Source organism: Eublepharis macularius, chromosome 5 (genome assembly GCF_028583425.1).
Source record: "Eublepharis macularius isolate TG4126 chromosome 5, MPM_Emac_v1.0, whole genome shotgun sequence".
Lineage (NCBI taxonomy): Eukaryota > Metazoa > Chordata > Lepidosauria > Squamata > Eublepharidae > Eublepharis > Eublepharis macularius.
Window position 1 is genome coordinate 121,049,660 of NC_072794.1, and position 25,542 is coordinate 121,075,201.

A 25,542-nucleotide genomic window follows, 5' to 3' on the forward strand; every position below is an offset into this window, starting at 1 on the left:
TCCAATGCAGATGTTAAGAAGCAGGTGTTGGGAGGCTCCAGTCCAAACTAAAGATAATTCCAAAAGTGCCGACGGGATTATGCGTGCATATTTATACAATTCCCGTTTCGTATATCATACTTCTTCATGGGCACAATAAATGCAGACGGCCCCCAGTTCACTGGTAACTCAAGTATTGCTGTCAATCCATGCGTCTTGTGTATTGAATTTGAACTAGAATGGCATAAGCAGCAATACTTGAGTTACCAGTGAACTGGGGGCCGTCCGCATTTATTGTGCCCATGAAGAAGTATGATATACGAAACGGGAATTGTATAAATATGCACGCATAATCCCGTCGGCACTTTTGGAATTATCTTTAGTTTGGACTGGAGCCTCCCAACACCTGCTTCTTAACATCTGCATTGGAACTCTATATAAGGAATTTTGTATGCTGCCACATTTCCACCTTATATAGCCTATGGACATTGATTCTTCGAAAAATAACCTTATAACAATTAAAAATTTGGTGTACTTTTATTGTATTTATTGCATATCGAGACAGAGAAATCAGCATTTTATTGTATTTATTGAATATTTATTATTGCATATAATTATGTACCACACTTCGCACTTATGCACTATAAAAATATAAAAATTGATAGTTAAATATATATTCCCGGAATTGTTTGTTTGTTGTGATTCATCACTATCCGGGCAGCTTCCCTTGTTGTGTATAGACTTGTATCTGAGACAGCTTTTTGGACTTTTCTTTGCCACCTGGATACATAGTGCTCATGACCTCTGTATATAATGGTTCGTGTATATTGATATATATTTGCTTGGTTGCTGCTATATTATGCACTTGCACTTTTTAAGAATGTGCAATAATATGTAAGTTTACTACAGCACCTTAGCAATAGCACTTTATGTATACTTGGATAGAAGGTTACTTATGTTATAGCAGATGTACAAATTGTAATTCCAGCAGTGATAGGAAGTCCTCATATTCTCTTTAGTGTATTATCAGGTACCACTGTGTATGTTATTTAGATTATATATAGTAGCATTAAATAAGAAACTGACACATAGGCTGAATCCACATTACCTCGGCACGTCCCGGCGTTGCACTAAATGTTCGCTAAACACCCGGAAGTATAACGTTTTTCTAACGCGATTCAGAAATTGCACTTGAAAGACGCTATACTTACGGGTGTTTAGCAAACATTTAGTGCAACACCAGGATGCGCCGAGGTAATGTGGATTCAGCCATAATTTTTGTTAAAAGGTTCATTAGTCAGTACATGTGAGACTTCTTGCTTTCGTTGTTACTTACCGTGTACTCTCCTTGATTGGTTACCTGATGTGCTTTTTGCCTTGGTTTGTGTTTATGAACTTTTTTTTTTGGTTTGTGCATGATGTATCTTTATGGACTTATTTTTATTGCCCTTGTCTTTGTTTTGTTGCATGAGCAGTCTAGAGAGGCAGCATACAACTTTTCTAAATAAACAGTGACTAAAACAACAAAATTGTTCTTTTGACTATAAACCAGCATTCCAAGCTACATTGTAACTGTGGTTTATAGGCAAGATAACAAATTGCCCAATTTAGATATTACAAACTGTGATGCAAGTATGTGTAAGTTTTCAGTCCCCAAGCTGCCTATGGGGAGGAGAGAAGGAGAACATGCAGAACTTCCCAAGACTGGTCTGGAATACGGCTGTAGACTTGAGAAACCCACACCACAACTGACAAGCATAATAATATATACTAGTAACAGGTAGACTTAATTCACAGTCCTTAAAAGTATCTATAGCAGTGCTAGAAGACATACTCAGCTACAGCATCTTTAAAAAAATAACAGCTGCTACTCTTTAACATTTTATTAAAATACTTAAACCCCACTTTTCCCTTGTGGCTTAAAGAAGCTTAAGATTCTAAAATAAAGACCTGTTAACCCCATCCCTCAAGAAAATACCTACATCTCATATTGCATTAACAGCCATATCCTTGCAGTGTCTGAAGTAAGCTTTTATTCTAGTAGATACTAACAGACAACTTAAATGGGAAAATAACCAGGAGATGGTAGCCAGAGGCCTGCAGTTGGCATATGGGGAGAGACAGCCAATGTAGCTCTTTTTAAACAGTTAAGAAGTGTTCATATCAGCTGGTTGTAATTGGGCTGCTGCATTATGAAATGTTTTCAAAGGCAGTGTCACATTACACTAGACCAGTGATGGCGAACCTTTTTGAGCCCGAGTGCCCAAACTGCAACACAAAACCAACTTATTTATTTCAAAGTGCCAGCACTGCGATTAAACCTGAATACTGAGGTTTTAGTTAAGAAAAAATAACTCATACAGTTGTCCCAACGAATTAACATCTCTCTCTCTCTCTCTCTCTCTCTCTCTCTCTCTCTCTCTCTCTCTCTCTCTCAGGAGCCACGTATGAAAGTAAAGCAAGTTAAATCAAAGCAGTTTGCCCTTCTTTAGACTAGCAGCCCTGCTTGCAAGCTCTCTCTCTCTCTCTCTCTCTCTCTCTCTCTCTCTCTCTCTCTCTCTCTCTCTCTCTCTCTCTCTCTCAAGAGCCACGACTGAAAGTAAAGCAAGTTAAGTCAAAGCAGTTTGCCCTTCTTTAGACCAGCAGCCCTGCTTGCAAGCACTCTCTCTCTTATTCACTCAAGAGCCATGACTGAAAGTAAAGCAAGTTAAATCATTGCAGCTTACTCTTCTTGAGAAAGCCAGCCCCAGCAGCCTGGCTGCTGCCTCTGCTTCCTGTTGCTAAAGTGATGGGCAGCAGGGAGGCAGCCTTGAGGAAAAGGAATCACGTGGGCAGGGCCAAAACCCATGTGATCTCTGCTCAGAGCTACTGGAACGCCGTTGCAGGCGTTCCACCTCCAAATGAGCCCTGGACCTAGCGATCAGCGACTTGGCTTGCGTGCCCACAGAGAGGGCTCTGCGTGCCAGCTGTGGCACGCGTGCCATAGGTTCACCATCGCTGCACTAGACCAACCATAAGGTATAAATGTGTGGATTGTCTTTTCTGTGAAAATAGATATAAAGGGACATACGTTGGACACAGGGTCTTTGTTTCTGTGATGCTGGGAAAAAGCACTAGTGTAAATTACTTATCTATACTTGGCGCAACTGATGGAGGATCTTGCCTAGGAAAGTTCATGCTACAATAAATAAATCTTTAAGTGGAAAAGGCCTCCTTCAGTGTGGTGTAGTGGACTAGGACCCAGGTTCAGATCCCCACTCTGCTATGGAAGTTTGCTGGATGACATTGCAATAGGTGTATACTCTCAGCCAAACCTACCATACATGGTTTTTGTGAGGCTAAAATGAGTCAATATGGGGCCCCATTGGGCTTTTGTGAGACCCAGTTTGATGTAGAGAGCCAGTTTGGTGTAGTGGTTAAGAGTGGCAGGACTCGAATCTAGAGAACTGTATTTGATTCATCACTCCTCCACTTGAAGCCAGCTGGGTGGCCTTGGGTCAGTCACAGATTCTCGGAGCTCACTCAGCCCCACCCACCTCACAGGGTGATTGTTGTGGGGATAATATACTCCTCTGAATGGGTGTTAAGTTGTCCCGAAGGGTAGTATATAAATTGAATGTTGTTGTTGTTAAAGAATCAATATAAGCCACTTTGGGTCCCCATTGGGGAGAAAGGCAGGATATAAATGAATTTTTTCTGTTGTAAAAGTTTGCTTTTTTCTTAGAACTTAATGTAATACATTACACATCCTGTCATAAAAGCCATATGAAATACAGAATGAGCTGGTTGTATAGTGAACTTCAATCTGTATGCAGTAGGGGTGTATAATGGGGGTTAGAAATGGCTTCTATAGCCCTGCATCTCTTTCCTTTAATAATTTAATCAAAAACTATGGGCTAGTTCTTTGTAACTTTTTAACCACTTGCAAATGGCTTGAAAGGCAAATTAAAATTTCTAGCATTAACTGAGAATCCAGGCTTTCATCAGAAGTTTGTAATCTCTATGCCATATTTTGACCTTAATTACTTATTATTGGTAGCTGAAAACGCTTGGAATCTCTCGTATTGAAAAAAAAATCCTGAGATAATACTGAATTTTCATTGCGATGCTGTACAGGGAGACACCTTGATCTTCCTTGGTGACAGTGTAGCTTGAGCTGGGGTGGCATAATACATTTCTTGGGGGTATCTCTGTTCTCTCCCCTACCCCAAGCTCAGGAAAGTATCACTGAACATAAAAACTAGACAATTGTTTTCTCCCTGGTTTGGAAATCATGGAAACATACAGCACTCTCCAAAATACAGTGGTGCCTTTTGCAGATAAGAGGGCTGTCAAAATCTGAAACTGCTTATTTAGGAGCATTAGAGCTTGACATTCTTGACATCTTGAGAAAAATCTCAGCTATGACCCTGAATAAAATGAGGCTAGTCTTAAAGACTTCTTGTGACTGCTAAGAGCTGGTATCTAGAATAACTGTTTATGTGAGCCACTGTACAAAAACATTTTTGCTATATTGAAAGCAAAGCTGTCCAATACCGACTGACTGTTTAGATGTTAAAAAATTACAGAGTGTCTATTTTATAAGAATTATTAGCACCCCCACAAAAATGGATTAAATTCCCCCTTAAAACCTCTTGAAACTCATTGAGTATGGCATGGAAAACTTTGTTCAAACCTTTTTGTTCACTGTAACACTTGGCACATGAAAGATGAATTACATTTTATTTTTATTCTGCCTTTCTGCCCAGCTTAAAGGCCACAAGGCAGTGAGCAGTCAAAAACATTAAAACAACTAAGTTTAAATACATAAATATAAAATAATGCATATGCACAAACAAAAACATAAACAAAAAGGAGTGAGTAAATGCTAAACAAAACAGAAAGTTATCACCTGTTGGTGGAAGACAATGACAGAAAGGAGCAGACAAATACCCCTGGTGAGGAAATTTTATCATTTTGGTGCCATAATCACAATGAAAGAGCTATGGAAGTGGATTATAATTAGGTGACGATGAAGCTGAAAGCACAGAACCTGATACATAAGATCTTGGTCAGAACTGAGTTTGTAGTCAGGGGGTCATAAATATGCTCAGCTGGTCAGCACACTTTAAATCTGACTAAGTTAAGCTCAGTGTGGTCAAAAGACCCCTCCCTGCTCCCAGCACAGAAGTGTAGATTCTCTTAATGATATTACACAGAGCTTCTGAACCATTCCGAAACCAGCAAGTGTTCCCATTCTTTTGAAGAGTCTCTGAATAACATTGATAATAGCACGGCTCTATCCTACCAAGTTGGAAAAGGGGCAGAGGCTGTGGAGAATATGGACTTTAACTGGCTGCTAAAGTCAACTCAAATTTGTAGACTCCTGAATGTAATAGACTACATTTCTCAGTACGGAAGCGTAATGGTCACATTAAATCCATCATGAGTCTATGGCCTGACCCCTTTTGAAGAATGCAAGAAGCAAGCCTATAATGACTTGATTGGCTACAGGAGCTTTAGTCATGACCCTGTTTGTTGAAACATATATGCCCATACATATACAACATTTAAAATAGACATTGTGTTTAAATGTTTGCCTCTATTTGTCTTTTTAAAGCTTTAGCTGTTTATGCCAGGGTGGATATAAACTATGTGGTAGAAGGTAGGGTGGGAAGAAGATTGCACTGCATGTAATGCAGTAACCTAAATATGGTGGTTGGCTGCCTTGGAACTTGTCAGCAACAGCTGTGCAGGAAAGTTGGCGCTGTACACATAGTAAGTCAGATACAGTTGAACACGCTGTTGTGAAAATAATGTAAAAATGCCAAAGGCCTGAAACTATTCTCCTTAGTAGGCTTGCCAGATAAGAGATTTCCACTAGGCTAGTTGCACGCTAGTAGGAAGTTTCAGCATGGAATCAGAAATGGATCATAAATCTTTGTATTAATCATTTTGAGCTTTAGACACCAGTGAACGGCTTATAAATAAGACTGAGAGGAATAAAATCAAAGCTCTCTGCTCCATAAAAGTTTTACCCAGTTTAGCTTATTGATTTATAGGTAATTAACTGACCTGTCTGTGTGTCTTTTCCCCCCCAGACTGTACAGTTTGTTCAGGGAATTTTTGTTGAAAAGTATGACCCTACAATAGAAGACTCCTACAGAAAGGTAAATACTTTCTCCACATTATATAGTAACGTTGGCCTTATTGCAGTATAATTCTGTCAAGGCTTAGTATTTTGTTTTAATCTAGCCTGCTATCCATGCAGAGAACCTTCATCTGCATAGTTAGCTTTCTAGCAGTACATGGCCCGTGCAGCTGTTGCAATGGCATGCTAACTGTTTTGTACAGGTATCAGCCTCTTGATCCCTTGCAAAATCACATGGCTATTTTGCCTCATTAGCATCTTGATGAAATCAGGCCTTTGGAATTGATTTTACACTTTTCACTTGGCAGAATTCTTGGCCATCTCCTCAAAACTGGAACCTGGGCCACTCCAAAGTAATGATCATATCATGCCTGAGAAACGTCACTCACAACTCCAGTGTCCTAAAGTTTATGCCAAGGTTTTTTAAAAAAAATATTATTATTATAGTTTCTGTTACTGTGAACCTACCTTCTATCTTTCATGTTCTTTTTAGCCTACAGTGGGCCCAAATAAAAACGTTCCCCTCAAATCTTGGTGTGAAATTTTTGTGTACTTTCCACAAATTCTTCAGTTGTCTACATTTCCATGTAGTATACTCAGGAAACTGTGAAAAGTAGCCACTGGTGCAAGCAAGCTCTGAATTATCTTACATCGGGTTTTTGAGGCTTTAATGCTCTTTGTCTCTACTTTTGTTTTTCAGCAAGTGGAAGTAGACTGTCAACAATGTATGCTTGAAATCCTCGATACAGCAGGGACAGTAAGTGAGATCTGCATGTGGGAGGGCAATGAGATCTCAGATGATAACTTCTTGCTGTAAAGTATTTTGCTGTCTTTACCATGTGAAATGCCATTTATGCTAATGTTAAGCAAACTAAAAATAATGGTATCTCAAGCTGTACAACTCCTTTGTTATTCTATCACGTTTTCCTTTATTAAAAAAGAATGACCTGAAATGTCACATGGATGGAATTCAATAAGATTTTTCCATTAGAGCTTATTTGCCTCACCAAGATTCAAAAGTTTCAACAAAACATCTAAATACTTTCTTTAAGGCTATCTGTGTCTTTGTGTGTGTACAAATTGCAGCTGTTAAAAACATACCTACACAGTTGCCCTATAACTGCCCTGTAAGATCTATCTACCATTTGTCTGTTCTTTAAAGCCAGTAGTGGTTCTGGATTTTTTAATAACACCCCCCAAATCCCTCCATATCTAAGGCTCATTCACACCTTATTTACTAAATGCAAAATGCATACCAATTTCTAATGTGTCTGCTTCTTCGCACAATGTGCAACATGGCTTCCCGTTTTTTTTCATCTTCTACACACCATGACATAAATAATAAGTCTGTCTTAATATCTTTTCAATGGAGAGCTTATGCAGCATGAAGGAATGTCAGTTGGTGAAGAATATATAGTTGCCTGTCACAATGTAACCCCCACCCATTCATCTTGAGTTTGAGATAACAGACTACTTCAGAATTAAATTCACATGCTTCATTGGACTCTTTGCAAGAGCAAAGAGCAGAAATTTAAAATAGTCATGACGTTCTTGTTCTTATTGTATGCACAGCAATTAGTTGATTGTCCTAAAGCTGTTTTTTCCAAAAATGTTTTATTCCAGGAGCAATTTACAGCAATGAGGGATCTCTATATGAAGAATGGTCAGGGGTTTGCACTAGTATATTCTATTACAGCACAGTCTACGTTCAATGATTTACAGGACCTGAGGGAACAGATCTTACGGGTCAAGGACACTGAAGATGTAAGTAAATAGCTTTTTGCTTTGAGAAAACCTTGGAATCCTTTTCAAACTAAACAAGCTAGCATCTGTTTTTGCATAGTTGCAAGATGGCTGAAGAACGCAGCTTTAGACAGCTCAGTTACAATATAATCATATTCTCTATTTGAATGTTTGAGAGATCCCCTTTCTTTATTCACATGGACATTACTGGACAGTTAGTCACAAATACCCAGCATCCCAAACTGGGGTGAACTTTGGGAAGAGTTCAGCTCTTGTAAGAAGCTGGGGGTGGGGGGTGTTGGACCATTCTGTAGCATACATTTTTACACGCAATCTCTAGAATGTCCCCCAAGCATCAGTTCCATCTGAAGGAAATGAACTTATAGTCAGATTATTAGAAAGCTCAATAGTTCCATTGCAGACAAGCTTCCATACTTGCTGTTGTGATGTTAAATGGATTTTGTAGCTTCTTAATAGAGAATGATGTGGGGTAGTGGCTAGCCATGGAAGTTTGCTGGGTGATCTTGAACTAGTCTTGTGTGCTCAGCCTAACCTACCAAGCAGAGTTTTTATGAGAATAAAATGGAGTAGGGGAAAACATTGTAAGCCACACTGAGTTCCTTTTGGGAGGAAAAGCAGTCTATATATAAAGTAAATAAAATGATTGTGTATAAAGCAAAACTGGTATATGCTGAAATTGTGTGAGGGTGTGCATGTTAAATATTATGAGCTGCTTAGTGGTCAGAAAAGTCACACTACCATCAAACTTCCTTGCACTATATGCTGCTTGAATCTAATGCATAACCAATCCCCCTTCCCACAAGTCATGGCCATGTAGTCCTAATAGATGCAGTATGACTCTGTGGATAATAATGCATTCCAAATAGAATACAACATTAAATGCTGTTGCCTGAGAATACCTGCAGCTTGCTGTGTACTGCCTTATTCCTGTATTTCCAAATTATTTCTCTCATATACATAAGCAAGATGTGCAAAATGGTTTAATTTTTATTCAAGATGGGTAGCTGTGTTAGTCTGTCAGTAGCAGTAGAAAAGAGCAAGAGTCCCATAGCACCTATAAGACTAACAAAATTTGTGGTATGTATGAGCTTTCATGAGCTACAGCTCACTTCAGATACAGCTAGAATGTCACCTAGATGCTATAGGTGCCACTGGACTCTTAATTTTATTCTTGTCTTTTGATGAAACTAGACATGTACAGAATCCAGATAAAACGTTTTCCTTGTTGCGGAGCGTTTGACCCATTTGAGCGTATTATTAAATTTGGGGTGCATATGTCTCAGAATCTAGACTGAGCTTTTGCCAGGATCAGAGTTGCTTTATTCTGAAGGTGGTTGTGTTCTGAAGAAATCCCATTACTATACAGTCTGACCCTAGAGCCAATTTCAGGTGTATTCAGCATTTTCTGATCAAATGTTGAACTGTGTGCAATTGTATGGCACATTAAGTACAACAGTAAACTAAAATGCTTCTTGCATTTACTTGTCAGGAAATCTGTTACCTTTTACTGATTTCAACTTCTCTTTTCACCTGTGCTTCAGCCTACTGCATCACTTGGGCTCCTCTCAAATTACTTTTAAAGGCTTTTACCTGTTCAGCTTCCTGATCCAATGGTTCCCTTTTTTTGTTTTTTTTGCAGTACATAGGCTTTTCCGATCCCACTAAATATAAACAAGATTGCTTTTTTTGTTGTCAGTACCAAATATTTCACTTACTTCATGCATTATTTACTCTTAAATTCCTTTCTCCCTTCCTTGAGGAGGTCCAAGCAGCTTATATATACCCAAATCATTACCACAGTAAAGCATGCATATTAAAAAGACATTAAAAATCCATAAAGAAATACCACCAACATCATAATGTAGTTAGCTACAGGTTTTTGTAAAAAGCACTGACACAGTTTCCTGAAAGACAATAGGGAAAACTATTTCCTGACCTCTTCTGCAAGGGGCAACGGCAGGAAAAGCCTACAAATAAGCTGAGGCAGATCTCGTGGCCCTGAAAGATTGTGCAGTCTTCAAGAGTTGCTAAGAGGAACACAGTTGTTGCACAGGTTCATACAAGGAAAGAATCCTTTGAGTAACCCTTACAGCCTTAAGAATCTGCTAATACTTGGTAATCAGCTAAATGTTAGCTCTGGTAGTCAGCTTGCTGTGCAATATCAGATCTGTTCAACAGTAAGGTCAATCAGTAATTTATAAATAAATATATTTGATGTCCTGTTCCAACACACAGCTGTTAAGCAAGTACTGTAGTGTAATCACTACTGATCACTCAGTAATCCAAGCTCTTAGGTTTTATATCGCATTATCAGTTCCTTTGAAGTCATTCATGCAGTCGTCTGTGTTGTTGAGAATGGATGCCTTCAGTATCCACAGGGGCCAATGCGGCATCTGCCAATTGCAGCCTTGCCAGATCAGATCAAAAATCCATTTAGTCCAGCCGATTTGTAGTCCACCAGGGATTCAAAATTAAATTGCGTGTGCTTTGTTTCAGCATTGGTTTAGCTCTGTGTTAGATTTCTGATTCTTTTCAAATTTTTGCAGTCTGTACCCTATTGCATTTTTTATTGAATGTTCCAGCCATTGATCACATTGATTGACCCTGTAGTCCACCTTAAGTCTCAGTGAGAAAGGTGGATAATAAACAACATAAATAAACCACCTGCTTTTGTTGCATTGTTGAGACAGTGAAATCAAGACAAAGTGTCAAGCACCTGGCAGGCTTGCTTCATCTAGATTTATTATTATCAATAACAGAGTGAATGTATTTATATTTTTAACCTTGCTTTTCAGTCAAAATATGCTCCGGAAGTGGTGCTCAGAAATAAAAGAAAAATAGAAAAGTTGTGTATGTTTGGGAGATATTTAAGCACCTATCCAGAGTTATGATGGAGGTGGCATGCAAATAAAAAATAAATAACGAATATACAACCAGACATGCCATTAAATACAGGTGGTTCACAAGTAAGAGGTTCTCTGCTGAGCTGCATCCAGACATAATAAAAAGGTAACTGGCTGCTGCTTCCTCTTCCTGTAGTGGCCTTATCAATGGAAAGTGAAGGGGGTTCTTGACCAGAGCTATGACAGGGCAATACTTTGGCATACTTACATGTCTTAGAAATGAGCTGGTTGCATATTTGGATGAGATTTTTTAATCCATATTTTCAGACTGATTGGAGTTCTCACGCTGTAAACTGGGTTAGATTTTCTTATTTGGGAATATAATTTTAGGCCCCTGGAATATTCTTCCAGAATAATCATGTTGGTAGTGAGGCATTATTGGTATCTTCTTCCATAAATTGGCATTCTTTCTAGTTAGACCCAAGTATCAACTAGAAGCTTTGTGTAACTAATGTATTTAGGCACATTAAAATGTGCTTAAAAGCAGCTGTTCATGATTGCTTTAAACTTTTTGTGCTCAGTTTTGGTAGTATTTGATAGAGGTTTACCATCTTGATATGTTGTAGGTTAAACTGTTGTAAAATTGTAGAAAACAAGTCCCAGGTTTTAAAAAATTTAGTACTAGAAAACACAATGCAGTCATAATTTCTGTTGGTGATAAAATTTTTTGATGTCCAGGCAATTATGAAGTGTTTGATTAATGTCAAATGCAGCTTGTTCCTTTGACAGGCTTTTCATTTCTTGATAGATCTTTCCACTTAATCAGAAAACAAAACTAGTATGCCTGTCTAGCCCATTGTACATAAATGGTTATTCATTGCCTGAAAGATGAGTAAGTGACTGGATAGTGCTGAAAGATGCCAGCTCTGTTGAAATACATTTTAATCACTCCTTTCTCTTTTTCTGTTTACATCTTTGCTGATCAATATCTTTAACTTCTTTATTTTTTTATGCAATGTGTTTGCTACCTTTTTTAAGACTAATCTTCTTTTAGATAGGGATTATGTTCACATAAACCCTTTGGAACCTGATTCCTTTCTTAGCATTAGGTCAAAGAGCTGTGCTGTGGAAGCAGTTAACACATCTTGCAGTGGCACTTGTATCTTAGGAGAGGTCCTAGATGGCCCTTGTATCCTAGGAGAATCATAATGGAGGCAGTTCCCTTCATTCTAATTGACTGCTGAATTCGTGTTGATAGGTTCCAGATCTAAATATGCTAAATGTGTTTCTAACTTGTGGTATCATGAATAGGAATGCACGGTCCCTGAATTGCTAACTGAAATAACAGCATTGTCGAAGGCTTTCACGGCTGGAGAACGATGGTTGTTGTGGGTTTTCCGGGCTGTATTGCCGTGGTCTTGGCATTGTAGTTCCTGACGTTTTGCCAGCAGCTGTGGCTGGCTGAAGATGCCAGCAACAGCTGCTGGCGAAACGTCAGGAACTACAATGCCAAGACCACGGCAGTACAGCCCGGAAAACCCACAACAACCATGAAATAACAGCAGTTCATCTCATTTCAGCAAAAGTACTTCCCGCCTTGTATTTGAACATCTAAATTCTCAGAAGCAATAATAAAATTCACTTTGCTTCAGTAATGCAGAATAGTTAAGAACATGTGTTGTGTGACATTGCGGTCTTACATTCACTATCTTTTCAGTTCTGTCCTTATGGCTACAGTTCTGTGCATAGCATAGGTGCATGCTTAATGTTACCATCTTATGCAGCGTTCTAGCTTCTGAAGCTATTGAAGTCAGTTGAACTTAGAGTGTAACTCTGCTTAGCATGGCACTATAAACATACGGAAATCACTGGGCTTTCAATAGAACTACACAAGCTTGCTCAGAATTGTAACCTTTATTTTCACTATACCTCACTAGCGGTGTACAGGAGGGGGTTGATTTGGGTTTACGGGTTTACCTGAAACATGAAAAAATTTCGGAAATACCTTAATTCCGAAGCAGCTTACTCGCTTCGGTATGCTCTGTAAATATTCAGAGCATACTGAAGTGAGGGAGGCAACTCTTCCACCCCCCATCCCCCTGGGGAACTCCACCCCCCATCCACTTACCTTACCTGGTGGAAGGGTCATCTGTGCTGCGGGCTGCTGCCACAGCGGCAGCGGCACAGGGCTGTGATGGCCTGGAGGCTCCAGGCCGTCGCAGCAGCCTCGTGCTGCCACCGCTGCCTGAGCCTCCGGGGAGCTGCCTCCTCAGCCCCTTCCTGCCCCTCAAATGGCCATGGCATGCCGGCGCCGCAGCAGCCATTTGAGGGGCAGAAGGGCTTTCTCCGCCTCCTCCGGCCCTTCCTGCCACTTGAAAGGGCAGGAAGGGCCGGAGGAGGCAGCTCTGGCGTTCCCCAATGCCCCGCAGGCTGAGTCAGCGGCAGCTGCTGCCAACAAGGTAGGTGGGGGTGGGATGATGTTTAAAGGCCTTTAAACTTAGCCCTGAAGCTTTCCAAAAGCTTCAGAAAGCTTTGATTTGGGATATCCAGAATCTTTCCGGATCGGCTCCGCTTTGGGTATTTTTACCTGAAGCGAATACCGAAGTGCACAGCCCTATACCTCACTGTTGCATGTCTTAACACTCCTGTTCAGCATCTTTGAAAAACATTTGCAGTTTGTTTCCTATCTGAGGGAAGATCAAATGATCTTTTGAGGGACATCTGATTTAATTCTTGGCATTTGTGTCTCAATATGGCTATATCTTTGCTTGTAGAGTAAGTTTGATTTGATGAGGGGTTTTCAAAATCACACAAACTGGTTTCCCCTGAAGTTCGAATCTATTCTGATCTTTCTGAATAGAGAAAACATTCCGGAGTTCCAACAGATATTAAAAGCAATTCTAAATCCACATGAAAGCGGCAGTCAGTAACTGCTTTTGCACAGCCAATTTTAAATATTTAAATATTGACGTTCTTTCAAAATTTCTTACTGTATGCCGGTAATTATTTATGAGCATAAGTGTGTTGGTGTGCTTTCCTTTGGAAGATGCAGGCTTTGCAGCTGCTTTTGTGTATCTATCTGTGGGTTTCAGTATTTCAGGAAACGGAATGGTGTGCACACCCAATATCAGCAGCTTTCTGCCTGTCCGTAGTGTTTTTACATGGCTCTGGGGAAACAGGATGGGTGTGTATGTTAGTATTTTACAGTTGAGCTCTTCATGGGCAGTGTACTGCCAAAACCTCTGTAAAATTCAGAATTAGAATGTAAGGACTGCATTGCTGGAGCAGGTTAAAGATCAATCTAATGTCGTGTGCTGTCCCCAGCAGTGTCCAGCTAGCACCTCCCAAGCAGGGCTTGGTGGAAACAGCCATGCTTTGTTTGTTCCCAGCATCTGTTCATGAAGAGAGACTGCTTCAGAAACATGACATTTCCATTTTTAAGTTGCATAGTGAATAATCAAGCAATGAAAGTTGCTTGTTTTAAAAACCTCCTATTTGTCTAATCTTCCTTAAAACTCATTTATGTTGGTGGCCCCAGCCATATCATATGACAGTGAATTCTGTGTTAATTGTGCATAACCTAATTAGTGAATTAAAAAAACGGGTCTTGCTTTTATATGAGGCAAGGTGGTTGAAACAATCAAACTTCTCTTTGTTTCTCCTTAACCAATTGGCAGTTAACTTTTTTGGATGACTCCAAGTTCTGATATGTTGAGAGAACATAATCATTTGTTTTCTCATTTACACAGTTCATAATTTTATAAACCTTTATGCTGTTTGTTGGAATAGAGGTGTGAACTCAAAACCATCAGAGCAGCATATGCTAAGAGAGAGGTGGCACTTCTCACCACTTCCCCTCAGCTGTCCCTGCCCACTGCACTGTCCCTGGGCTCTAATCACTTCCCAACTGAACACCAAACCACACAAGATGAATTACACGAGGATGTTCAAGTGAATATAATCAGTATTGTCGAAGGCTTTCACGGCTGGAGAACAATGGTTGTTGTGGGTGAAATCAATGAAGCAACATAACTTTCTGCAGATTGGCAACCTTGTTCACTAATATTTTTGCACTCCAGGTTAAGCACATATTCATAACCTCTGTCTCTCTTTCTGTCTCTCTACACAGGTTCCAATGATTTTGGTTGGCAATAAATGTGACCTGGAAGATGAACGTGTAGTTGGCAAAGAACAGGGACAGAATTTAGCAAGACAGTGGTGTAACTGTGCCTTTCTAGAGTCGTCTGCAAAGTCTAAAATCAATGTTAACGAGGTAACTATCAGTTGATCCATCAGAATGCAGCATGTGCCTTGTGTTAGTAGTCTTAAGTGTACCTAAGTGTGTGTCACCCATATTATATTTCTAAAGTTTCATTAGAGTAGCCATTTGCAGCTCTGAAAAAAATTGTGGCTCTGTTCTAAAGGGATGCTATTTGCTTCATTGCCATTGCTGTTCGGTACAAAACTTTATCTTCTAAAAGTGAAATTTGCCACAGTGCACATAGGCAGTGTCAGAGTGCTGAGGCCATAATGCAGGTTGTAGATATTTATCTCTCCCGAGCTGTTTGTATCAGATTCATTTCGCTGTCATATTGCCTTAGAGAGAAGTAATCCTTTAGCCCAGAATTCTTCCTCCAATTCAGACTAACTGTGCTTTAACAATGGGACTAAATGTAAATCTTAAATGGTTTTTGTTGTGTTTGCTTGGCAAGCACCTGTGTAAACAGGTGTGCCATGCATTTCATTTTTAATATCCCAAAGCACTTGTAATGTCTCTTGAAAATAAAATAGAGATTATGCAAGCTTAAGGCACACAGATGAAAGGAAGAAACTTCATGATTTAATTGATGGGGATTGGCATCTAAATGGATATAAGCAAAATTGGTATATAGGGGGAAGGATGGAATTACAAAACATTAGTAGGGCTGAGCAAAAATGAAAATGCTTACTGTTTAAGTATTCAACAGCATTCTCCCCCCCCACACACACACACACGTATACACCACATCCCTTTGGCAATTTTTTAGGGTTTGGTCCCAAAGGGGAGAAGCTGTTGCTCAATCAGTGATACCGTTACAATCTGTGAAACCAGCCTTTATTTTATTTCATGTATATGCCTTCTTTCTTCTCAGTGGCAACCCAAAGAGGTTTGCATTATTCTCCTCTCCATTTTTTCTTCCTAACAACCCTGTGGGGTAGGTTAGGTTGAGTGTGTTACTGGTACAATGCCATGTAGCAAGAGAAGGGTAAGAGTTACAACAGAGTGGTGATTCAGACTTGAACTTCCCAGATCCTAGTCTGACACTCTGACTGCTATACCACATTGGCTGCCTTTACAATCAGCTTTGTTGGCTCCCTGTGACACAACTGATAGCCCAGTGTAGCTGTATAGTGCCATCACATTCATTATGTGATCTCTGATTGGCTGGAATCCTTGGAAAGAAGGATTGTCTAACCATTGGATTTATACTCCGCCCTGAGCCTGCTGATGTGGAGAGGGCGGAGTATAAATCCAATAAATTAAATTAAATTAAAAATAATACTGAAACTATGAAAAAAGGGCAACAGAACAGAAATGGGTGAAAAGGGTGGTCAGTAAGTGTTTCTTGGTATGGTGTGTGTGGTGGGCTTTTCTCCTTTCATAGCCTGTGTTTTGGTCCTTAAACTGCAATGAGCTGATACTTAACTCATCTGTAGTTATTTGTGCAGTGTAACAAAAGAGGATATTGCAGGAAAGTTAATGCATGTTTAATAAGATACAAATGTTTTTACACCTACTCGGAAATAATGAGCGGCCAAGATCTGATTGAGGTCTGAACTGTTTGTGGTTTGCTCAAGTATACTTTCTCCATAACACCGTTTTTGCTGGCATAGTTTTTAAAAGCACAGATTGGAAAGTGGAAATCACTGAAGTTGATGGACAAGTGGGTGCTTAGCAGTTAAGTAGTCACTGAAAATAGCCCTGGTATTTTTTTTAAACCAAGATCCTTTAGAAAAAGAGCATACCTTTTTTAGCTGGAATCCAGTTGTCTGAACAGGCTATAGTAGTTAAAATACAGAGTGAGTGTGACATTAAATAAAACAAATCATTTTCAGCCATAACAAGCACTCATGGAACTAAGGGAAATGCTTCGTATCTCTCAAAGCATTTTAATATGTTAGGGATCTCAGCCGAGCAAGTGGGGAATGTCACTCCTTTGTCACCTAGAGGCAACTATTTTGCACCCATTACCTTACCTGTAAATTATGTGACCATCCTCAGTGAGTGATTCATGGTTTGGTATTTGGCAAATCTTTGCTTCTCATTTGTTAGATTGAAAGAAGTGGTCTATAGGCTGTTTTTGTGATGCATTTCCATTTTTTGTTTTATTTTTGGAAGCAATTGTTGGCTGATTTTTGGGTTTTCTTACAGCTGTGCCAAATCTGTGATTGCTGCTTTATTTCTTGGAAGTAACAAGTAACTTCCATTTTTCAGCATCTGAGAGCTAAACGACAAGAGACGAATTACACAAGGATGCGCACGTGAAGGGAGTTGCAGTGTTAGCTGGGAAGCTGAGTTTTAAAAGAGATCAGAAAGCTTTGTCAATTTCCCCTCTCTGCAGAGCCAGCAAAGATCTCCTCAGAGGGTTTGCTAATTTTCTCTTTGCCTCTCCAAGGCTCTGTCAGTTGCACCTCCCCTTCTAGGAGGCAAAAAGGCAATAAACAAACCCTCTGAGGGAGCCATCTTTGCTGGCTCTGTAGAGAGGGGAAATCCATCACTGATATGGTAGGGGGGGCAGGCATGGCCACCTCTTCTATGCCTGACCCCAGCTGAGTGAAGGGGGGCAGGAATTGTCTTCTGCTCCGCATCTGATCCCGGCCAGGTGAAAGGGGGTGGGCATTGCTGCCTGATCCTGGCCAGGTGAAGTGGGGGTGGGCATTACCACCTGCTCTGCACCTGATTTTGGCCGAGTGAAGCGGGGACATTGCCACCTGCTCCGCACCAGATTCTGGCAGTTTGAACGGGGAGCAGGCATTGCCTCCTGCTCTGCACCTGATTCCTGCTGGGTGAAGTCGGGGGGTGGGCATTGCCACCTGCTCCTTGCCTGACCTAGCTGGGTAAAAGAGGGCAGGCTTTACCTCCTGCTTTGCGCCTGAGCCAGACCAGGTGAGGGGGGGGGGCGGGCATTGCCTCATGCTCCACTCCTGATCCCAGCCAGGTGAAAGGGGCAGGCATTGTCACCTGCTCCACTCCCGATCCCAGCTGGCATTTCCTTCTGCTTTGTGACTGATCCCAGCTGAGTGAAGGGGGGTGGGCATTGCCACCTGCTCTGCTCCTCATCCCAGCCAGCTGAAGGCAGGGGGCAGGCACTGCCACCTGCTCTGCACTTGATTCCAGCCACATGAAGGGGGGCTGGGCATTACCACCTGCTCTGTACCTGATCCCAGCTGGGTGGAGCATTGGGCATTGCCACCTGCTCCACTCCTGATCCCAGCTGGGTGAAGGGAGTGGCAGGCATTGCCCCCTCTCTGCTCCTGATCTCTGCTGGGTGAAGGCGGGGGCTGGGTATTGCCACCTGCTCTGCTCCTGATCCCTGCTGGGTGAAGGCAGGAGGCGGGCATTGCTCCTTCTCTGTTCCTGATCCCAGCTGGGTGAAGGAGGGGGTGGGCATTGCCTCTGGCTCCATGCCTGATCCCAGCCTGGGCTTCATGCTACGGCACACTCTCTGGAGGTCTGACTGCCTCATCTGGGCTTCCCTCCACAGCAGCGCCTTCTGGAGGCACACCAGGGTAGGAAGTGTCTTGAATACGCTTAGCCTTTTATATAGTAAGATAATGAACCATTATGGAAAGCAACGCTTTATTTGATCCTGTACTCTAGAACCTAAAGCCTATGCAAGCATTTCCAAGCATTGCAGTTGAGCAAAGCAGTAGTTTTGCAGGGTGGATGGTGGGAACACCCTACCTCCTGCAAGAAGAGGATGACAGTGGCTCTACTAGTGTAGAGAGATTCTGTCTGTGCATAGCCTTAGAATCTAGAATAGTTTTTTTAAAAGTCACCTTCCAAGATGCTACTGGTAACCATTAGGTTTTGAGACCAGTGATACCTTAGCAGCCAACAAGATTTTCAGGGTGTAAGCTTTTGAGAGTCAGAGCTCCCTGAAGCTTACACCGTGAAAATCTTATTGGCCTCTAAGATGCCTCTGGACTCAAATCCTGCTGTTCTACTGCAGACCAATATGGCTACCCACCTAAAACTACTGGGAATCATGAAGCTGAAGAGCTCATCTAGACTGCTGTTCCCAGGCACCTGTGCTGTACCATTTGGTACAGCAACTGAGCAAGGGCTGGGGTGTGCATGTATAGATGATTTGGAGGATGGAAACGAGTGTGGTGCAGAGGAATGAGAAGGACTGAAGTCATAACTCCGGGATGGACTTCCCAAATATCTCTGAGTAAGTCTCTGTTCTCTTATCTGTAAAATAGAAATAATAGTATATCCCACATGGTAGCAGTTCTGAATTTCCCTCCTTTTCTCTCCCCTGCACCAGCATAGTGAGCCTTTCCTTTGCAATCTTTAATCTCTAAATTCTGTTAAGCGTCTCACAAGAAGCCAAGGTGACCATACCAGAGTACAGGCGGATGTATTTTGCCTTAGGCTGACAGCATCAAACCATGTAATTGTAAACCCAATGGGGAGCATGTGTGAGAAATCAAAATGCTGTTATAGCATGTGATTGTACAGAATGAAAGAGATGCTGGCTTTATCTTACTTTTTTGAAAGTGCTTGGCTCTGCTTCAGCCTTCTGAAAAAAGATAATATCAAGGTTGCAGCGAATAACCCCATATTGCAGTTCACGAAGAACTGCAGACTTAGCCACACAGGGTAGGAAAAATGGAGTTTCCTATCAGGCTAAGTAGTATATTAGCATTCATACAAAGCTAACTGTACCATGTAGACATTTGCAAAACAATCTCTTGCTTCACATTCAGCAATGTAGTGAAATTTGTGAAAAGGGTGACTGGAAAAGGTTGTTCCCCCACCTACCCATCCACATATTGGGTACTTCTGTGTTCATGTAATCAAAAGGTAAGTATATTATGTGCAACAACACTTGGGCCTTAATGGTAGCCATTACTGATAGTCAAATCTTTCACTTACCCTAAGAGCTGAGCAATCATGTACTGTAAGTGGAAAGGCTGTAAAGAGAGTGCTGCCCTCTTGATGCTGCATTGCTTGCGGCTTATATATGAACAGTTGTTTAGAATAAACAAAGCTAGTAGATGATATGACTGAGGCTATTACTAATACTCCTTCTTGTACTGGACCAAAAGTATTTGTATTTGTTAGCATGTTTTTCCTACTATCATTTTTGAGGCAGTTCACAATACAATAAAATAAAAACTGATCACAAAATTCACCTCATCTATAAATACAGAGTTGGGCAGGGGGAGACTGGGAAGGAAAAATGGCCTTGAAAAGGGCCCTGCTCATCATGAGGGAGGGCAGAAGGGGCAGACTGCCTGCCTCTCCCAAAAGAAGAAGTAGGAAGAGGCAACCTGCCTCCCCAACGTACTGAGCACCACCTGCCTTATATGGGCCAGACCACTGGCCCAGGTAGAGTGGGAGGCCATTGGTGCCCTTAATGATTCATTTGCCCCTGGAGTTGGGGATCATCAGCAAAACGCAGACACTTCATTGCAGCTGTCTGGATGGCTTCCCCCAATGGCATCATTATTTAATGCTAATCAGCATAGGAGACCAGACATAGGGAACCCATAGCACAATTCCGAGGGATTGAGCAATCAGGAAATGGAACCAGTGGGTTGATGATATTAAAAGCTACAGAGAGATCCAGGGGAATCAACGAGATCACAACCTTTCTCAGACACAGTCATAATTCAGAACTGGTCAGTTTCAAAGCTAAGTCAGATATGAAATTGAAATAAGTTTAGATTGTTTAAGACTAATTTGCTCAAAAGTTTAAGTGGATATTTGTCACCAGCCTATATTGTTATGATTGCCTGAATCCAAAGAGGATTTCTATAGGATCCATGGCCTTTTCCTTTAAGTTATTTGGAACAGGTTCCTTCCTTAAGACAGTAGTAACTTAACCTCTAATCCAGTTACTGTTCTCCCCCATCTCCTTGCCACCACTTCCCCCCCTGCCCCCGGACCAGCAAGCTATAATAAGCCAAGATGGGCAAAGTCCGGCACTGATGTGGTCGGTTGTTCTTTTCCAGGAAACCTGTCATCTTTCTAAGGTGGCAACAACTGAAACTCATCAAAGCAACTGTTGCAAGATTGTGTATAACATGTCCAGTGTGTGAGATGTGCACAGAATGTTTTGTAGTGAATCTTTTGTAATGAAATGATTTTTATTGGGGAACACTTTTTAAACCATTCCCTGTCTTTCTGATGTAACTGCAGGAAAGAAACTGTAGCTAGCCCATAGTTGGGTAAGCCCCAACAGGTGCCTTTCTGAGGATCTCATTATATGTACACCAAACTTGACTTTGATTGGGGGAAACTTGTGTTTAATATGTGCCCCAAAGCTTACCTTTGAAGCAGTGGTGATAGTGAGTGCAAATTGGCCACCATGTATGCATGCATCTTTATCCCCCCTCTCATGATTTAACTGGCAGAGAAGGGCCATGCAGTTCCATGCGTCTGCCCTGGCATGATTAAGTGATGTGGGAAGATTCTAAGCAGATGCATGGAACTGGCTGTAAGACAAATATCCCTCCCCCTACAAGTCCCTCTTTGCTAGGTAAAGCATCCAGGGTTCAAAGGAGGGACAAGGATTCTTCTCCTGCCTGTGTGCTTGCCCAGGAGCCCATTTGCAACCACACACATACTGTTTTTAAGGTATACTTTGGCTCAAACAAACATGAGTTGGGATTCTTCCAATAAAACTTGAGTTTTGGTGCCCATCTAAAGAGACTCTAAAAATAAATTAGGACAGCCTTGCATTTCTTAGGACAAGAGGTTAAGAGTGCCTGACCCAGATTCTAGTTAAGAAAGCGCTGAGAGGATTTCAATGCATGCGTGTTCTTGTGCTCTCTCTCACTCTCATCACCCCCACCATTTATATCTCATCTTTAATTTAACCTAAAACTTTTAAACCATAGCGTAGGATTGTGTAAGAAGTAGGTACTCTCTAACTCCTGCTTTTCTGATTTTCTCCCAGATCTTTTATGATCTTGTCAGACAGATAAATAGAAAAACACCAGTGGAAAAGAAGAAGCCTAAAAAGAAATCGTGTCTGCTGCTTTAGACCCACAGCATGCAGCAGCTCTGAGCCAGGTGAGCAGCTGACCAGAACACCGACCTTATTCTTCTGTCCTCTGAACTCTGCTCAGATGTTGTGGTCTTCCTGGCTTTGCTGCAGCTGGAATGTGTGATGTGAGGATACTTGCAGACTGGGGGCGGAGGGTGCATGGGTTCCTTTGGCAAAGCAGTGAGAAGCTGCCAAACATTCCATGTTTTGGGTACATTCTATAAATAACCTTCCTGTGTAATCTGGCCAAGCATTCTGTGTCCTACATGTTCTCACATAGACGACCCAACACATCATTCTCCTCAGGTTTGAAGACATGAAGAGAAAAATACCTCATGCTGTAAACTTGACACAGGGCCTGACACAATTTTGCTTCACACTCCCTGCTAGTTCTCTGTCCCAAGTACCATCTTTTCTGAGGAATCTTACAGCCACCTGCTACAGACTCAAGTTTTACCTGGCTGTTCCTTTAGGTCATTATTTTTCATAACAAATAATTTGCCGCAAGAAAAAAGTACACACAACAGAGGATCCTTTTTCTTCTCTCTCCTCCTCCCCAGATCTTGCTTTGTTCACTGAGAAGTGAAAGCCAAATGGCCTCCCCCCGTTCTCTGGAGATTGGGATGCTGCTCTATGAGTAGGGGTAATAATGTATGTGGACTCCTTCCCCACATATAGTCATAAAGAATTGAGTCAAAATACATGGTATTGTTGTGGCTTTAAAAGGCATAGTGTTTATGAGGGGGAGTACTAGAACAGATTTTGAGCAGTAGTATGGTATTGCAATGTATACTGAGTTCTGCGAACACATTCCTTTGTGTTCTTTGTGATGCTGAAGTTCCCTTTGTTGACTTACTAGTATTTGACATCTAGTTTTATCTCTCATGGGCCTGATGTGAGTACAGTTGTACTGTCTTCCCTATTCTCTCCCCCCTGCCTACAAAACTTTGGCTTGAATCCTAGGTGGAACTTCCACCAGCATAAAAGGAGAGGGCGATTATCTCTGTTTACCTCTCCCACCCTACTTCAGCACTGCATATCACTGACCCTCAGGTGGCACAATTCTTGGGGACTCAGCAGGCTGCAATAGGAAGGAGGATGCGGGAGAGTTCTCTTCATTGAGTGCTGCTTTACTTGTGTTAAATCTAAGCCATTGCCTAGAGAGCTTGTAAAGAGTCTGAATAATCCAGTATCCAATTACATCAGCCTTTAAAAAATATGCTCTTCGATTTGAGCCCAGTTAAGCAGTGAAATATCTTCCCATAATAAATAAATCGCCACTAGGGGCATTCCTCCTTAAGAGTATATTGAGAGAGTACCTTCAGTTCTCTGTATCCTTAATTTTTTAAAACAAAGATTAATCATTTCTAAATTCTGTTTTGTTCTGTTTCTGCTGCCCAGGATTGCAGGAATGAAGAACTGTTGCCTAACTTGGAAAGTGCCAGCATTCCAGACTTCAAATAACTACACCACCAATTAACAACATATCTGAAGAGGCTTCTCCTGTTTTTATATATTATGTGAAGAATTTTGATCTTATAATGGTTTGCACAAAGGTCCCTGAAGAAAAAAAAAGAAAATTTCTCTGTGTATATCTCTTGGAAATTAAAGACAATAGTCCTTCTCCTTTGCAATAGCAGTTAACAGATGTGATAAATATAATTGACTCTAGTTGTATGATTATACAAAGAGCATGGATGCATTTCAGATGTTAGATATTGCTACTATAATTTCATAATGACCTCTTACCATAATTCTTCTCCCATCAAGCACTAAAAAGGTCAGTCAATTAATACTTTATATCTATCGAGATAGATATGACAATACAAATTTTACCTTTTGAACTCACTGCAGCAAATAACTTCCCAAGTCATTGACTTCATTTTATATTTAAAAAGTTACGGAATATCATTATTTTCGTTTTGCCATTATATTCTAATTAAAATTGTGCATAATGCTTTGAAAAAATGGGTCTTTTATAGGAAAAAAACTGGGATAACTGATTTCTATGGCTTTGAAAGCTAAAATATATAATATACTAAACCAACTCTAATATTGCTTCTTGTGTTTTACTGTCACAGATTAAATTACAGCTTTTATGAATGATTAAATTTTAGTACATTTTCATTTTGTTTGTGTGTTTCTGTTCCACGTTTCAGACTTTGGTTAAAAGTGCAGTTTAAAAGATGTAATGGTAAACATTACTGAGACATTTTATATAATTTCCATGTGTTTCACTAGGAACCGCCCTGAGCCTGCTGGTGTGGGGAGGGCAGAATATAAGTTGAAGCGAATGAATGAATGAATGAATGAATGAATGAATGAATGAATGAATGAATGAATGAATGAATGAATGAATGAATAAGACTAGTGCCATAAGATAGGAAAGGTGATTTCATTGCAATCATATCTGTTAGTAAGTTGGTACACACGTTTTAACTTTATAGACCACTCCAGACAGAGATGATAGCAAAATAACATTTACATTATATTATCTGTCTACATCTGTTATTAGATGTAGATAGGATTGATTCGTTAATGGATGGACAGTACTATTATATAAGCATAATTAAGCCATTAGTTATTAAGCTAACAGTAAATGACTGGAATTGTAAATTCCAAATGTTTTCTCTGTTGTTCTGAAACCTAGTGGTTATACAGTGCTAGGATCTCTTCAGTACAAGTTACTTTTTCCAAAAAATCTATTTATATCCTTTTCTCCCTAATCAGAACCCAAAACAGCATTCATCATTCTCCCCTCCTCCACCCTCACTGCACAACAGCCCTGTAAGGTAGATTGAGCTGAGAGTGTGATGGGTCCAAGATTACCTGGCAAATGTCCATAGCAGATCAGGGACTAATAACTAGTTGTCTCATGTCTCGGTTTGATAATACGCCATGCCAGCTTTCTGGCTCTCAGTCTCCTTGAGGCTAAGGACGTAAGAACAAATGAATCTCCTTAGCAGTTAGTCAACTCTGGTCCATCTAATTCATTCTTGTCTGCTGTGACCGGCAGTGAATCGCCAAGGTCTTTCCCAACACCTGCTCCCTGGGATCCTTTAGGTAGAGATGCCAGGGTGGTTGCATTCAAGGCACATGCTCTAGCCACTGCGCTATGGCTTGGGATGGAGAAAAACATAATGGGAGAAATGATCAAGGAAACACTGGTGTTTTTGTCTGCATTAATTCCCACGTGCAGATATATGCCTGAGACATTTCGAGCCGTTCTTACTAGCTTGTGAAAACCAGCTCGTCATAATTAAGCAGCTTTTCCACGCCACCTGGTGGATGTAAATTTTGCAGAAAACTCTACAGGCCACTTCAACCCCTCTTCCCACATTGGAGAGATTCTGTGCAACTTTAAATATTAAAAATGCAATGAAGTTTTTAAACAGTTTGTTAATGGTTAACCGTTAGTGTTAATTGTTAGTGTTAGGTTTGAGTGCAGCTATTCTTTCAATTGCTTTGGAGAGACAGCATTGCAAAATTGTGTTGCAATCTATTTGAAAACCTGTCGTAGAGTAAAACTGGAGTTATGCTTCCAACAGCAAGTGGGGAAGTAATC

General features: G+C 40.8%; 1 protein-coding gene across 2 annotated transcripts in view; it reads left to right on the top strand.

Moving 5' to 3' along the window:
* Positions 1 to 24,101, top strand: part of RAP1A (RAP1A, member of RAS oncogene family) — a 114,957-nt gene extending 90,856 nt beyond the window's left edge. For both annotated transcript variants that reach the window (XM_054980845.1, XM_054980846.1), the window contains 6 exons: positions 6,060 to 6,128; positions 6,810 to 6,866; positions 7,733 to 7,873; positions 14,846 to 14,989; positions 21,888 to 22,003; positions 23,379 to 24,101. In XM_054980845.1, coding sequence (XP_054836820.1) covers positions 6,060 to 6,128; positions 6,810 to 6,866; positions 7,733 to 7,873; positions 14,846 to 14,989; positions 21,888 to 21,974 — 498 coding nt within the window. In that variant the 3' untranslated portion in view covers positions 21,975 to 22,003; positions 23,379 to 24,101. The remainder of the gene's footprint in view (positions 1 to 6,059; positions 6,129 to 6,809; positions 6,867 to 7,732; positions 7,874 to 14,845; positions 14,990 to 21,887; positions 22,004 to 23,378) is intronic.
* The last annotated feature ends 1,441 nt before the right edge of the window (positions 24,102 to 25,542 follow it).